Here is a 15005-nt window from a genome sequence, read left to right as displayed (position 1 = left end):
TTCCCTTTAATAGACCGTCAGCCCGATCATGTTGCACAATAAACTCAGAAAGGGCGATCAGTACACACTTAATTAGGGGTTTATTTTGAGATAATGTCCCAAAAGTGGCTGTTGAGGCCACTTCTGTGTTTTGTGTCATGTGACATTTTAAATGTTCAAACATGTGACTTTTTTTGTTTTGTTGGTTACAGTTTCGTTTTTATTATTTAATTTTTTTTTCAGTTTTTAAAAGCTGAAGTCAAAATAGGCTAACTAAAATAATTATAATTAAAAGAATTGCATTTCAGGATTTCAAAAACTTAAAGAGCTGAATGTTCTTCAGGGCTCCCAATATTTTTAACCAATGAATTTACATGACTCTTCCAATTATTCATAATTTACAATGATTTTTTTTTTTTTTTTTAAGAGCTTGGCATATAGTGCAATGTATATTTATTATAAAAAATTCTGATGGCTTTTTAATTTTTTATTAATTTATATTACTTTTCCAGGTCTAAATCACACTTCCACATACAGTATATCCAGGTTTTCCAAGACTGTGTGAACCGTTTCTTCATAGGAAACAAACAGATGTTGAAGGGGTAAATTAAAATAAGAAATATGGTCTTTTCTCTTTTTTAAAAATCATTTTAAATCATCTTGAGGCCCATTTGGAAGTTTGCTGACGCTCTGGTTGAAAATCACTTTACTATATAAACTTGAAATCATTTTCAGAATCAATAAGCCTTTATTTTATCACAAACCATATCGCCCGCTGTGGGACGTCTTCTCGTAAAAAGAAAAAACATTCAACCGTGTGAAAATGCTGACTATGGAAACGTGCCTCCATTCTGGTTAATTTATTTTAAGTTTTGGTTATTAAATGTTATTTTATTTTATCATAGTTTTATCATTGTTTCAATAACCCTGCTCCGATTAGAAAGCGTCAATTTTAGTAGTGAATGGCCATAATCACTGTAGCAACTGCTATGATTTGTTACATCCCAAAGAAATAATTTCACTTCTCTAAAAGGGTACAACCAAATTCCCTTAAAGGCAAGTAATTTCGCTCGGCAGCCATCATTCAGTCGTGCAAGTACAGCTCCTATCTCTCTGACTGGGGAAACATCAAATTCACGAAAGCTATCCACTAAGCTTACGATTAAATGTCATATTTGAAATCACCACTGAAATCTGACAAAAGAAGTCTGAATTCACAATAGGCTACTCATCGAAGGCAAAACGTACCCGGATGACCTACTTCTTCCAGCGAGATTCTGAAGTGTGCATGCGATGGACACTTTACTATCCCATGAGGCCACGGGAGAGGATTCATGAATGGCAGTGAAACGACGCAACTGATGTTGGTAGGTCACGTGATAATGACAACATGGCGAATATACATACAGATTACATATAAAGAATGTACTTTTTTAGTGGTCGCAAAGTAATTACTTATTCAAAATAAGTACCTACTCAGTAAACAATTACCGTCTTTCAACATTGAAATATGGGTGAGCGTGGTTTATGATGTGATTTCAACTAAGTAGTTTCGGACGGACTGTTTGACCACATGTTTTCAACTGATAATCTAAGACAGGATAAGTCTGTTAAATGCTAAAATAACAGAGAAAAACAAACTACCAAACCATGTTCATTATTATCTCAAATAAATGTAAAGAGTTTTACATCAAGACGGAGTGGGGGTTCAATCTTCAGCTGGCATGTCACGTGACCGTCAGTGGCAGACTGGCAGCTGCCAGTCTGATTCTGGTATATCACGTGACCTGCCTTTTGCAAGTTTCAGAAACCATTGATTTTTGCCAGTTTAGCTGTTTTGTGTTCCTCCCTCTCTAGCTCGTGTATTATGCATCTGTTGATATGATTATGTTCTTTTGCATGATTGGCATTTTAGAGAATTCAGACTGGTTGCTTATGACGCTTTACCGGATGCTCAATCCAGTCAGCCGCGGCTGAACTGCGTGTATAACGCGTTGTCTGACACTGTCGCTGTAAAGAAATACATTGTTTTCTTTTTATGAATGGAATCTCATGCATCTGTTATGTAGTATTAGTGATGTTTTAGAGAATTTTATCCCAATTAAACCAGTTAAAATGGACCTGATCAGACTGGTTGCTTACTGACGCTTTGCTGGGCGCTCAATCCAGTCAGCCGCGGTTGAACTGCGTGTATAACGCGTTGTCTGACACTGTCGCTGTAAGGAAATACATTGTTTTCTTTTTATGAATGGAATCTCATGTATCTATAATTTAGTATTAGTGATGTTTTAGAGAACTTTATCCCAATTAAACCAGTTAAAATGGACGAAAACAATGTACATGAAATGCCAGAATCAGACTGTATGCCAACCAGCCACTGACAGGTCACGTGATATGCCAGAATCAGACTGTATGCCAACAAGCCACTGACAGGTCACGTGATATGCCAGAATCAGACTGGCAGACGCCAACCAGCCACTGACAGGTCACGTGGAATTCCAGAATCAGACTGGCAGACGCCAACCAGCCACTGACAGGTCATGTGATATGCCAGAATCAGACTGGCAGACGCCAACCAGCCAGTGACAGGTCACGTGAAATGCCAGAATCAGACTGTATGCCAACCAGCCACTGACAGGTCACGTGACATGCCAGTGGCGGCTCTTGCCAGCCAGCTGAAGATTGAACCCCTACTGTCAAGACGTTGAAGATCGACCTGTTTTCAACATTGAAAAGTCGTAATTAGACGTTGAAGATTTACGTCTATTCAACTCTAATAGACAACTTTTTGCTAGCTGGGTACTCAAGAGAGTAGGCTATGTGATTTCGGACGCAGCCAGTGACAGCAATCAAGCTTATAAGGGCAGCTGCATTGCTGCGTCTCAGTTCGCCTACTTATACTACACCCTAAAAATATGTACTCTTTTTGTGAAGAAAAAGTACATACTATTGAGTGTGTAGCAGAAGCTTTGTGACATACTATCACGTCACAACTGCGTCTTTAACAGTTGCTCTCTGTCGCATCCTGTCACAGTAAACTAGCCTGTCAATCATCTTGTCAAGGATAAAATCCTCCACATTTCATTTCATTTCCTACCGTATCAGAGAGAAATGCATAAGCATGTTCCACATGTCCGCGGGTCTTTCGTGTGGAGACTCTCCTCATATTAATGCATAATGATGCATTTAAAAGTTAATGGCCAAAGGGATCTTTATAAAAGTCCACATTGTTATTACAGATGAAATATAACATGGATAACATTAAATCAATATTTTTTTAGCAGGTTAAACTTTGATTAGTCACTCAAACCTTTATCTGAACCTCTCACCGTCAGTCGTGCAAATCCACCATGTTTTGCATGACCGCAATGCGTTGTGCGCAATATTAGCCTTTAGAGTGTGCACCACTCTAAAAAATGCTGGGTTGTTTTAACCCAATGTTGGGTCAAATATGGACTAACCCAACGTTGGGTTAAAAAATGCAGTTTAAAAATGGACAAATTGCATTTTGGACAAAATCAAAAATGGACAAAAATGCAATTAAAAAATGGACACATTGCATTGGTTACATTAAAAATGTAACCCAACGGCTGGGTTTGTCGATTTGTAAATTGCATTTTTAACCCAACGTTGGGTTAGTCCATATTTGACCCAACATTGGGTTAAAACAACCCAGCATTTTTTAGAGTAATACATCGGAAATAGTAGACCATCCGGGGACTTCTGGCTTACTCTTTTAACATACTATGCTTTGGGACACACTTATTTGAATCTCATGTATTGTTTAGGATGGATAGTATGGACGCAAGGTGTGACTTTCCCAATTGGCGATTGGCTGTTTTTTTCTGAAGAAGGCGGACTTATTCAAGAAGACTTATTCAGCCATATTGCATGTCTTCACCTTCCTAAAATAATTGCCTAAGTCATTTTTTGACAAAAAAATATTCAAGTCATCTCCTCATGATGCTGGCCATCTCTGGTAAAATCGCTCACCTCCTCAGTTGAACAGATTATGCAATTCTACCCCTGTGGTATAATGGCCTATGTCAAGAGTGTGATTTAAGTGTGACAAAAGACGAAAGACAAATGGTTAAATACATTTTAAACAAAGCAATCCTGCTACTTTTTAGCCTAATATGCTTATGAAATGTTTGTCCATCAAAAAATTGTGTACCTTTGTCTGTATAAACTATATATTTTATATTTTTATCAAATTTCCTAGTGTCCCACATTAGGAAATGTGGTTTCTAAATCCGGGACAGCATGATCAGCCTAATGTGGGACAGTACTTCAATGAGTCAAAAATGTGTGGTGGGGCATGGTTTGTGGGACAAACATGGTTATTTACATGGTTTTAGTCTTGTAATGCAATATTAGAATACTGTTAATGCAGATTTTTAAAGGTTAACGGCACGTTTATGAATTAAAGTTTGTTCAAGCTGTGTTTGTTGTTAAGTAAACTGAACTAGATAATATTGTATTATCGGTCTGATGATGTTCAGTTATCCATGTTTCATCCATCCATAACCAAGAGAATTACTAACTGAGATTTAAGAGAGAATCTAAAATAAAATAAGATTTTACTATTCTACATGTATCAATGTGATTTTTGGTCTTTTATCATAGATTTTTAATGGGGACACAACTGTCCCACATTAGGAAGCTGCAGATTGTCTCAGACGACTTGCAATAAGAGCACTAATATGTCTATAATTTCTCTTATGAATGGGTTATCTGAATTTTCTCTTTTGATTTGATTAGGACACATCCTGGGTTTTTTAAAATGGTATTGGGCGTGGATTTAATGTTTTGGTTACACATCGCAATATGTCACAAAAGTCTAAAGTGCAAAACATTTCCCACATTAGGGCAATTCACCCTACTCTTGTATGCAATTATATTTTGTTCTAAATAAAAATCATAAAAAATAAGTCTTTGGTACAACACAGGGGTTTGTGTCTTTTCAAAGCTACATTTATGGTTAGTTCCTATCCTGAAGCTAACCTAAAGTGCAGTTTGTACACATGTCTGAACCACTGTACAGCTATGTGTGATTTTGAACCAATGAGATGTCGTTGTGGGCAGAGCTGGCATGGAGTCGCGGTCACTACTTTATGGACACATGTGTGTATTGTGTTTTTTTTACATCACACAAAAGCAAGCCAGAGTCAACATGAACTAATGTGTATCACTAATTGCTAATACCTGAGCAGGTTTTAAGCTGGTTTTAGTTGTCTCTCTTGTGAAACTGTGGTACTGATAATATCTGCTCTATTTTTTTTTTTTTTGATTTTTTTTTGATTATTCATGCAGGAAGGAAAGGGACGTGGTAGTAATAATCAGTTGTTATCAAACCTGTCATTCTCAGAAAACTGTGAGAAATCAGTCAGTAAGTATCGGAAAATTTCCACTGAATGATCCCTAAACTCAGCCCTGAAAATCTCAGTAATATCACAGAAGATAAAACGGTAAGAGAATTAAAAAATATTAAGTGTTTGTTCAGCTTTTGGATGTGTCAGTATGACTTACTGTGAAATATTTCCTTTGAATTGTCGAAGTATACTTTTAGATTTATGCATTTAAGTATTACAATACAACAGTCAAAAGTTTAGACATCTACTCCTTGTTATAAGAATAATTAGTCAAGTCAAAATTGATTTATATTGCACTTTATACAATACAGATTGTTTCAAAGAAATTTTTGTTTCAAAAATAACAGTTAATGTTGTGAAGATCTTCGATAATGAAATTTCACAGTTTCAGCTGTAAAGCAGCGCTAAAAGACAATAGACCTTATTCAGAGCAAGGCTGTGAGTGATAGAAATAAAAACCTGTATAAAGCTCCAAGATCACTTATAATAATCCAATGCTCACGTTGTCTAGAGTTTTTTGGCTACAGAAATTTCTTGGAAAGACATTTTTGCAATGTTTTGTAAGCAGAACGATCCAAAAACACATTAACAGTACAACCCATTGAAGAGCTGCATGTCTATCCCACACAGCCTCGCTTTCATTCCCGTTCAAAATAAAAGATAGCGCTGCTGTGAAAAAGGTCTGTAGTCCATTAGTCATGAAGCAAACTCAATTCAACTATAAAGCAGCTCTTCAGAACATAATAGTGTCATTATTCAGCTCGAGTCAGTATCGTGTTGATTCGGGTTTGTTCAATAATAGTTTCTTGACAAGCTTAATTCGGCTAGTGCATATGAGAACTGTTTAGTTTGAACCGTTAAAAATGAACAGTATTTAATAAATGACATACAGTGATTCACACATACTGTACAGTATATCTTTTAATATCAGTATAACATTTGATTGGTAGTGAATCATATTTTGCACATTTCTCAATCTGAAAATGCTGGTCCTGATGAACTTTTCGTCCCCTTGCAGTTGGCAGCCAAACTCCTTAAACATGGAAGAAGTTACTACAGATTACCAATACCCTTTATTGATGCCTCCCTGCCCGGACATCTTTCAACATCTGAACAGCACGCCTTTGGTCCTAGTCTACATCATCGTCTTCTGCCTGAGCTTGCTGGGCAACACCGTGGTGATATTCGTGGTGTTTTGCATGGAGAACCGCAGGACGTCTACTGACGTTTACCTGATGCACCTGGCCATAGCCGACCTGCTCTTTTCTTTGACCCTCCCGTTCTGGGCCGCATTCCTTCACGCCGGCGAATGGATGTTTGGCACCATTATGTGCAAACTGCTATCGGGCATACAGGAAGTCACATTTTACTGCTGCGTCTTCCTGCTGGCATGCATTAGTGTTGACCGCTACCTGGCCATCGTGAAAGCAACCCAATTCATCAACCAAAAACGCCATCTGGTTGGCATAGTGTGCGCGTTGGTGTGGCTGTGCGCCATTTTCTTGTCCATTCCCGTTGTGTTGAATCGCGATGTCATCGCGCCCTATGGGGATTACATATGTCATGACAATGTGACGGCGGAAAGCATGGAAAACTGGAGGATGAGCCTACGGATTCTCCACCACACTTTGGGATTCTTCCTCCCGCTTGCCGTGATGCTGTTCTGCTACGGTTTCACCATATGCACGCTCTGCCGCACGCGCAACAGCCAAAAGCACAAGGCCATGCGGGTCATCTTGAGCGTCGTTCTGGCTTTTATCTTCTGCTGGTTGCCCAAGAACATCACAGAGCTCTTAGACAACCTGATGCGAGCCGGCAGAATCACGGAAACGTGCAACCTGAGGTACGACTTAGACGTGGCCTTATATGTCACGCAGGCCATAGCTTTCGCCCACTGTGCGATCAACCCCATCTTGTACGCCTTCATTGGGAAGAAATTCCGCAACCAGCTCCTGACTTCTCTCTTTAAGAAAGGCCTGTTGGGGAGAAGCGTGCTGTCGAAATATCGAGTGGGATCTGTTCATAGCTCTGGGAGCACAAGGCACACGTCAGTCACACTGTAGTCAACCGCTGTTCTCTTATGAGGGTACAAAAGCTTTTTGCTTCTGTTAAAGAAACAGTGTAGACAAAAATGTAAATGTGGTCATTATTTACTTGTCCTTGTTATAAAGATACAGATTTTTGCAACATCAAAGGAGTGAGTAAAAAAAAAAGACAGACCAGTACACTGGTCTTTTGCTTCCATGTAAACTAAATTCTTTTTTTTTTTTAAGTATAGCAGCTTCATTTACAAGGTATAGACTTACACCTTGTTTGTGAATCCTGTGATGATGATCATAAAAGTTTTTTCTTTGGCTTGAGGTGACATGCCACGCTTGTGCTTTTAACTCTGTGGGTTCATATCAAAAATGATCTGTGAAAAACACTTTGCAGAGGTTTCAGATTCTGTCAGAACAGAATAACCCATGAAAACAGAGATCGTTTTTTGTGTATATTTTTTCATCTGTATTTTTACCGGTGTTGGGTCAGTTTTACGATTTTTTTTTTAAATGTTTTTGACAAAAGCCTCTTATGCTCACCAAGGCTGCGTTTATTTGATCAAAAACACAGTTAAAACAGTACACTGTAAATATTTGAAGTACAATTTAATGTGTCCATGCTGAATAAAAGTAATCATTTCTTTAAAAAAAAATAATGTTTGAATATAGTGTGTTCTTTTTTGTTGTTGTTGTTGCTTGTTTCAGGGCATGTTATCTTTCTTCTTGCTCTTATAATGTAAAAAGCAAATAACTGTGCTGATTCTGCTTCACAGCTGTAAATAAAGTTGTTTTAGTAAAAATAAAGTTCTTACACTTCTACATTAAACTCTGTTGAGAAATCAGTCTGCTCTGAGTCATGCAATGACATGATTTCACTAATGTCTCCACTTCCCCTCGACAACAAAACAGAGAGAAGTGAAGCAACCTGTTTTCTTCCTTCACAGGTCGCAACCCTTAAAACATCACGCACACACAAACTGACATACAAAAAAAGTTATACTACTTTCTGTATGCCACTAAAATACAGTTATTAAGATTTTATTATTTTTATGACTATGTCGACTAAGTGTTAACCATGATAAAATGACACATGTGACACGTCATCCTTATGTGGTTTGCATAAATAAAGTCTTGAGAAATGGAAACAGGAAAAAAAACTTTCGAAACACAATCCAAATTCTTAATGCTGTATCACATATAATCTTTATCCGCATTACACCTGTTATCATTGCGTGTGAATTAAGACAAGAAAGATCATTTGTTTAAAACCACTGCCTTGGAACATTGATATATTCCGCACTAATAATAATAATAATAATAATAATAATAGTAAAATCGAAAATAACTTTAATCAAAAACTATGTAACATATGACAAAGTATGTTGATGAACTAATAATGTGGTAAACACATACAGTATATTGTTTTCAGAAAGGTACAGGATGTGGCTTCACTCTTATTTTCTTTCCATTGAATACAGCGTATAAAAATAAACTGAAAGAGGGTGGCTGGGTAAACATAAGACACAAGAACAACTGCAGTAGATATAAATGTCTATTTTTCGTTTTACCCTATGATAGTGATAGTCATGATAGTCATAATGATAAAATAGAATATAACAAATACACAATATAGACAATAGATATGTTATATACAAATGTAAGAGAATGTAAATAAGAAGTATGGTGTGCTAATGTAAAAAAAAAAAAAACATGTAAGTAGTGTTCTGTATTGCACATGTTCACATGGGGGGTGATATACTTGTAGCCTACTAGAAAAGGCTGCTTTAGGGCATGTCAAAGATAGATGAAGCTGCTTGGATGTGAGGGATCAGGAGTGATTTTGACAGCTCTTTTGTTCACTCTGGATGAGAGCGGTTCTTGGAGAGTGGGAAGTAGTCTTCTCAGGTCTGATCTGGTAGCCGAGTCGACCCAGACAGTTACAGAAGTGCAGAGGACAGACTGAATGACTGCAGAACTGCAGGAGCAGCTCCTGTGGCAGGTCTAACCTCCTCAGCTGGCGAAGGAAATACGACCTCTACTGGGCCTTTTCAAAATGGAGTGTCCCACTTCCGGTCCTGAGAGATGGTAATGCCAAAGGAACCTGAATGACTCCACTGCTTCACCAGTGCTGTCCATTATGGTGTTTCTCCATAAAGTCCACAATCATCTCCACTGTTTTGAGAGTGTTCAGCTCCAGGTTGTTGTGACTGCACCGGACAGCCAGCTCTTTAACCTCCTGTCTATAGGCAGACTCGTCAGCGTAGCAGCCTTTCCTATCATTTGTTCCCTGGCAAAATTGCTTTTGAGGGGGCAAAGTGAAGTTTCATAACTTTAGATATTTTTAGGCTATTGTAGCCTTCTAGAGCGATGTATTTGACTGAATTGTGTGCTTTTATTTCTTATTATATCTTCTTTTTACTTTTATAATCACTATAATTATTGGTCATTAAAACTGACATTTAACAAAAAGAGACAGGGTTGTGTTTCTATGTCATGTTTAATTTTATTACAGTGAAGACAATCAGAGTATGCACATATTGCCTGAACCACATATTAATATGTTTAATAATTTTAAATTCATGTAACACATACTGCAATGAATATATAAACAGTAGAGAGTGTCATTCTTTTTTCTTTTTTTTTACGACATTTTAACTGTGTCAAGTTGAGACTGACAAAACAAGTGCTATACTTAGAAAAGGCTGCTGTAGGGCATGTAAAAATCTGGGCTGCTAACACAAAGGTCATAGATGTGAATCATAAACTAGAGATATCCATCACTGTGCTCTTGAGCATAATCATAATCAAAGGTGGAAATGTCAATACTGCTTGTGTCATTCAGAATACGACTATTCAATTCTATTCACATGTATCTGTATACCGCTTTTCCCAATACACATCGTTTCAAAGCAGCTTTACAGAAACTAGGTCAAGTAATGAAAGGTGTTTGTTGTTTTCCATTTCCTAAAAATGCTTTTTGGGAAAGAAAAGGTATGACATACCGTAAAGAATGCACAGCTAAATGAGCAGGTAGTAAAATATGTATTATTTCCCAAATATATTTCCCCAAGTATTCATCTGGAGATTAGCTGAGATAGATGATTTCATTGTATTTTTAGACAAACAGGAAAGCAGGAAAGTAATGCAAGGATTCTAAGACCTCATCCTCATTACAGTTGCTTGTTTTTTGTTTTTCTCATGAATATTCTGCAGCAGAAATACTTGATAACCATATATATGATCAGGATTATGAGTGCCACAGCAGAAAGCAGGAACAGTGTGACATCAACAGAGTGGTAAGAGTACCAGGGCATTTTATGAGACTCTGTCTGCAAGTGAGCGGCACCTTTGTGCCTCATAACAAACTCAATCCAGAAGATGGCGTTGTCCAGAGGCTTCACCGGGACGTCCTTGTGAAGCCTTGAGAGCCGCTGCATGTTCTCCCGATAAGAGGGCTCATAAAGAACCTCTTTAACTGTTTTAAGAAAGGAGTCTTTACCCACTGTGGTAAAGTCTACGTTCTTTGCTACACCCTTTACTCTCATTTTTACAAGATTACAAGGCTGGTCAAAAATCAGCCCAAGTCCAATGATTGGCACGCCGTGGTAGATGGCCTCTTGAACTCCATTGGTTCCTCCATGTGTCACAAAGGCTCTGGTCTTAGGATGACCCAGAAGATCATTCTGAGGTATCCAGTCCATCAATAAGGTATTGTTCCCTAGTGCAGATGGTCTCTTTCCTTTGTACCTCCAAATGATCTTCTGTGGAAGTTCTGCAAAAGCTTCAGCAATTGCCTCAGCTACATCATCAGGAAGCTGACCAATGAGAGTTCCCAGAGACATGATGATGACACCATGCTCACCAGAGCTCTGCACAAAGTCATCCAGGTCTCGTGGAAGAGGCTTCGATGGCTTGCAATGAAAACCACCAATGTAGATAACGTTTGGCATAGTGGGACGCGGGAATTCAAAAATAAAATCAGCTCTATGGAGCCACAGATCAGCACCCTGAAGTAAAGAAAAGTAGGATGTTCCTGGGCCAATGAACCGTTCACAAAGTGCATTATAAGCTGGAGTAATCAGGATAGCTAGCAGTATTTCTGGAACGATGTACATCGCAACATTCTCAACTCTTTCCAAGAAACTCATGCGGTCTGATAACTCCACCATTGAAGCAGGAACATAAGAAAGCGGTGAAGGAGCTATTACAAAATGAGCCTCACTGTAATCTGTCCAACGGACATTGTAGACAATGGGCAGTTTAAGATAATGACCCAATATAACACCTTTAAACATGGCTGGATCTGTTAGAATCATATCATATTTGGCATCTTTTAAGGACTGCATTAGCTGCTGGTCTTCAAACATGTTGATTATTATCTTGTTTTCTTCTTCAACCATCCATAAAAAACTTTTCCACATAATTATCTCCAGCTTCAGGCGAGCCCAAATCGAATCCTCCCTCATAATTGCCAGTAGTCCGGATGTAAACGTCTCGAGGAGTTCTTCACTAAATTCTCCTTCACTCTTGAGATTGATCGATGTGTAGTGAGGTGAGAATTCTTTGATGTGCCAGCTGTCTTCTATCCGAATGACTGTAACATTGTGACCTTTGGCATGAAGTGCTTCAACCAAGATGTTCATGTTGACCCAGTGACTGCCACCCACAGGACAGACAAGAACCTTCCCGCTCTGAACAACTGGAACAGTCGTCAGAAGGAGGGTTAGCAGCATGATTGGACCAAGCACCTGAGAAACCTGTCCAGTACCTGTATCGCAAAGGACGGAAAGAAAAGATCAAAATGAAATGTAAATAATTATGGTTGAGATACAGAATAGCATTTTTTTTTTCTTACTTAAAAAAAGAAACTATACCCATTGAAACTGAATCTATAGAGGAAATACTGTATGTAGGAGCAAATTTCAGCATATAAAACTATGAAATTAATTGCATATTAAATAATATTACACAGCAATATAATCATGAATCACAATAAGAGAGACTGCATCTTTTCAAGAGAAAACATATTCTCACCCATCATTGTGTATAATGGAAAATCTGTGTAATAGTGCAAATATCACCCAACTGCAAGCACAGTCTGTCAACATATGTATACAAGTGAAGGTTCATACAACAAGCTTTAAAAGGCACGAGGCATTTATTCTCAAAGTAAGTTAATCAGTGACTAACCATCAGGGGCTGGTTGGGTCGGCAACCCATGAGCAAAAGTGAAAGAGGTGTAATCATTTCATTCAGATAAAGCACCTCAAATCTGCATATACAGATCTACATTTTGAGGTAATCATTCGTCATAACACAGCTTGTTTTATTCAGTTAAGAGTTCTAAAAATACCAGCTCTGATAAATCGTTAGCGCGACCACTGCGCATGACAGTTACTGACTGACAGCTTACAGTTTGTTCTGCTGTAGGCTACACTATAGTCAATGCTATACATTTTGGAGATATTCAACTAAGTATACTGAGTCCTTATTAAACATTCCACTCACATCAAAATGACTGTGATGCGTGTGGAAACTCCGTTCATGCGTAACCTGGTCACTTCACGTGTTTTCTCTGATCGGATAGCTATCCAATCGTGAAAAGACTGAAAGAGAGTGCATTTTTCCTATTCCAGATGGAACCGGACAAAATGCATCTGGTTGTTGAAGCCACAAATGTAAATTTTACTCAGTTAAATTTGCATATCGCGCGGGAATTGAAGATTAGATTTAGGCTATATTCGTTTTGAGGAGGTTCCCCAGTGTAAATGTATAGGCTAGCTGTCAGATCAGTAAAAATGCACGAATGACCAGGTTTAAATAGGCCCATTGGAAAGAAACAAGCTAAAGGATTTTGACAAAAGTAAAACAAAGTTTATGAAAAATTGCTCCTATTTAAGGTTCTGCACCATTTCTATGTTACCCATTATATTTAAAATATGTTAAAGTGTATTTATACATGGGGTTGGGGGGTGTTGTGGCACAGTTAGGGTTAGCATAATACAGACCCTTTCCAAAAAATTAGAATATCATGGAAAAGTTTATTTATTTCCATAATTCCGTTCAAAACGTTAAACTTCCATAGATTATATAGATTCAGGGCCCACAAGGCCACAACTTAAACGATTTCAAGTATTTAGTTGTTTATTTGTACATAATTTAGGCTTCCAGCTCATAAAACCCACGAAAACAGGATTTTAAAAAATTTGAATATTACATGAAATCACACAGTAATTACACAGTGATATTGAACTGGTCATTGAACCAGGTTTTTGGTTATTTTGGCAGTGTGGGCAGGTGCAAATCCTGCTGGAAAATGAAGGAAGCATGAAGCGGTCTGAAAATGTCCTGGTAGACGGCTGCGTTGAGTGGACAGCACAGTGGACCAACACCAGCCGATGACCAACACAGACTGTGGAAACTTCACACTGGACTTCAAGCATCTTGGATTGTGTGCCTCTCCATTCTTCCTCCAGACTCTGGGACCTTGGTTTCCAAATGAGATGCAAAATTTGCTCTCATCAGAAAAGAGGACTTTGGTCCACTGTGCTTTATTAAATCCAGAGTCAACGCAGCCGTCTACCAGGACATTTTCAGAGCACTTCATGCTTCCTTCATTTTCCAGCAGGATTTGCACCTGCCCACACTGCCAAAATAACCAAAAACCTGGTTCAATGACCATGGTATTACTGTGTAATTACTGTGTGATTTCATGTAATATTCAAATTTTTTGAAATCCTGTTTTTGTGGGTTTTATGAGCTGGAAGCCCAAATTATGTACAAATAAACAACTAAATACTAAAAACAAAAAATCTTTTAATTTGTGGGCCCTGAATCTATAATCTATGGAAGTTTAACGGTTTGAATGGAATTATGGAAATAAATAAACTTTTCCATGATATTCTAATTTTTTGGAAAGGGTCTGTATATATATATATATATTTTTTTTTTTATATAAAAGATAAAAAATAGAGGTCCACCCTATTTCACCAAGGTCCACCCACTTAACGATTTCCGGCCTTACCACTGTTATAGAGGCTGCAACGTTTAAGAACTAGGCTATGCTTATGGTAGAATTTCAGGAAGTAGCCTACTTCTGTAAAAGTGTCTATGCAGGATTTTGAAAATATCAAGGGGCCAATGTTTCAGAAAACACTGAAGCTTCCCCGGGCGCCGCCATTGATTAGCAGACCATCACCTGCTGTTAGCATTCCATTGACTCCCATTCATTTTGGCGTCAATTTGACAGCGAATAACTTTACATCTGAGGCGTTTAAAGACTCCATTTGTCCATTATTTATTTCTAAAGAAACACAAAAATGTTTAAAAGGCTCCATTACCTTGTATCTTACGTTATGGCCCCGTAGAAGCAGTTTTTTTTAAAATAGGCTAACGATTGCGTCATAACCACGCGACTCTCTGTCGCACAGTAGAGAAATTACCGTATGGACAGGAGGAGAAGCTCACGGGCAATCGGGGGGACGTGGAGGCAAAATGACAAAATAATTAATCAGAATACTTAGCAAAAGTTGCTCCTGCTCCTAGCTCATGGACACCTCCTACTCACGCTCTCCGTCTCTGCAAGTTTCGGAAGGGAATGATACAGATTTCTCTT

At 38.2% G+C, this 15005-nt stretch overlaps 2 protein-coding genes across 2 annotated transcripts; one reads left to right on the top strand and one right to left on the bottom strand.

The window, feature by feature from the left end:
- Window positions 1–1045: 1045 nt before the first annotated feature.
- On the top strand, window positions 1046–8237 carry cxcr2 (chemokine (C-X-C motif) receptor 2). The gene is made up of 3 exons (XM_084420471.1): window positions 1046–1346; window positions 5293–5447; window positions 6370–8237. Exon 3 carries the CDS (start codon window positions 6392–6394, stop codon window positions 7412–7414), a length of 1023 nt encoding a protein of 340 aa, XP_084276597.1. The 5' UTR covers window positions 1046–1346; window positions 5293–5447; window positions 6370–6391; the 3' UTR covers window positions 7415–8237.
- A 1645-nt stretch (window positions 8238–9882) lies between these two features.
- LOC311299019 (UDP-glucuronosyltransferase 2A3-like) lies at window positions 9883–12510 on the bottom strand. The gene is made up of 2 exons (XM_084422400.1): window positions 12425–12510; window positions 9883–12158 (listed from the first exon to the last, which is right to left on the bottom strand). The coding sequence occupies exons 1-2, from the start codon at window positions 12429–12431 to the stop codon at window positions 10561–10563; spliced, it is 1605 nt and encodes a 534-aa protein (XP_084278526.1). The 5' UTR covers window positions 12432–12510; the 3' UTR covers window positions 9883–10560.
- Window positions 12511–15005: the final 2495 nt, after the last annotated feature.

This window comes from Rutilus rutilus, assembly GCF_951802725.1.
Source record: "Rutilus rutilus genome assembly, chromosome: 10".
NCBI lineage: Eukaryota > Metazoa > Chordata > Actinopteri > Cypriniformes > Leuciscidae > Rutilus > Rutilus rutilus.
This window is presented reverse-complemented; position numbering and strand designations above follow the sequence as displayed.

Excerpts from the sequence above, each read along its gene's own strand:
- cxcr2 (XM_084420471.1), top strand. The coding sequence starts at position 6,392 with ATGGAAGAAGTTACTACAGATTACCAATACCCTTTATTGATGCCTCCC.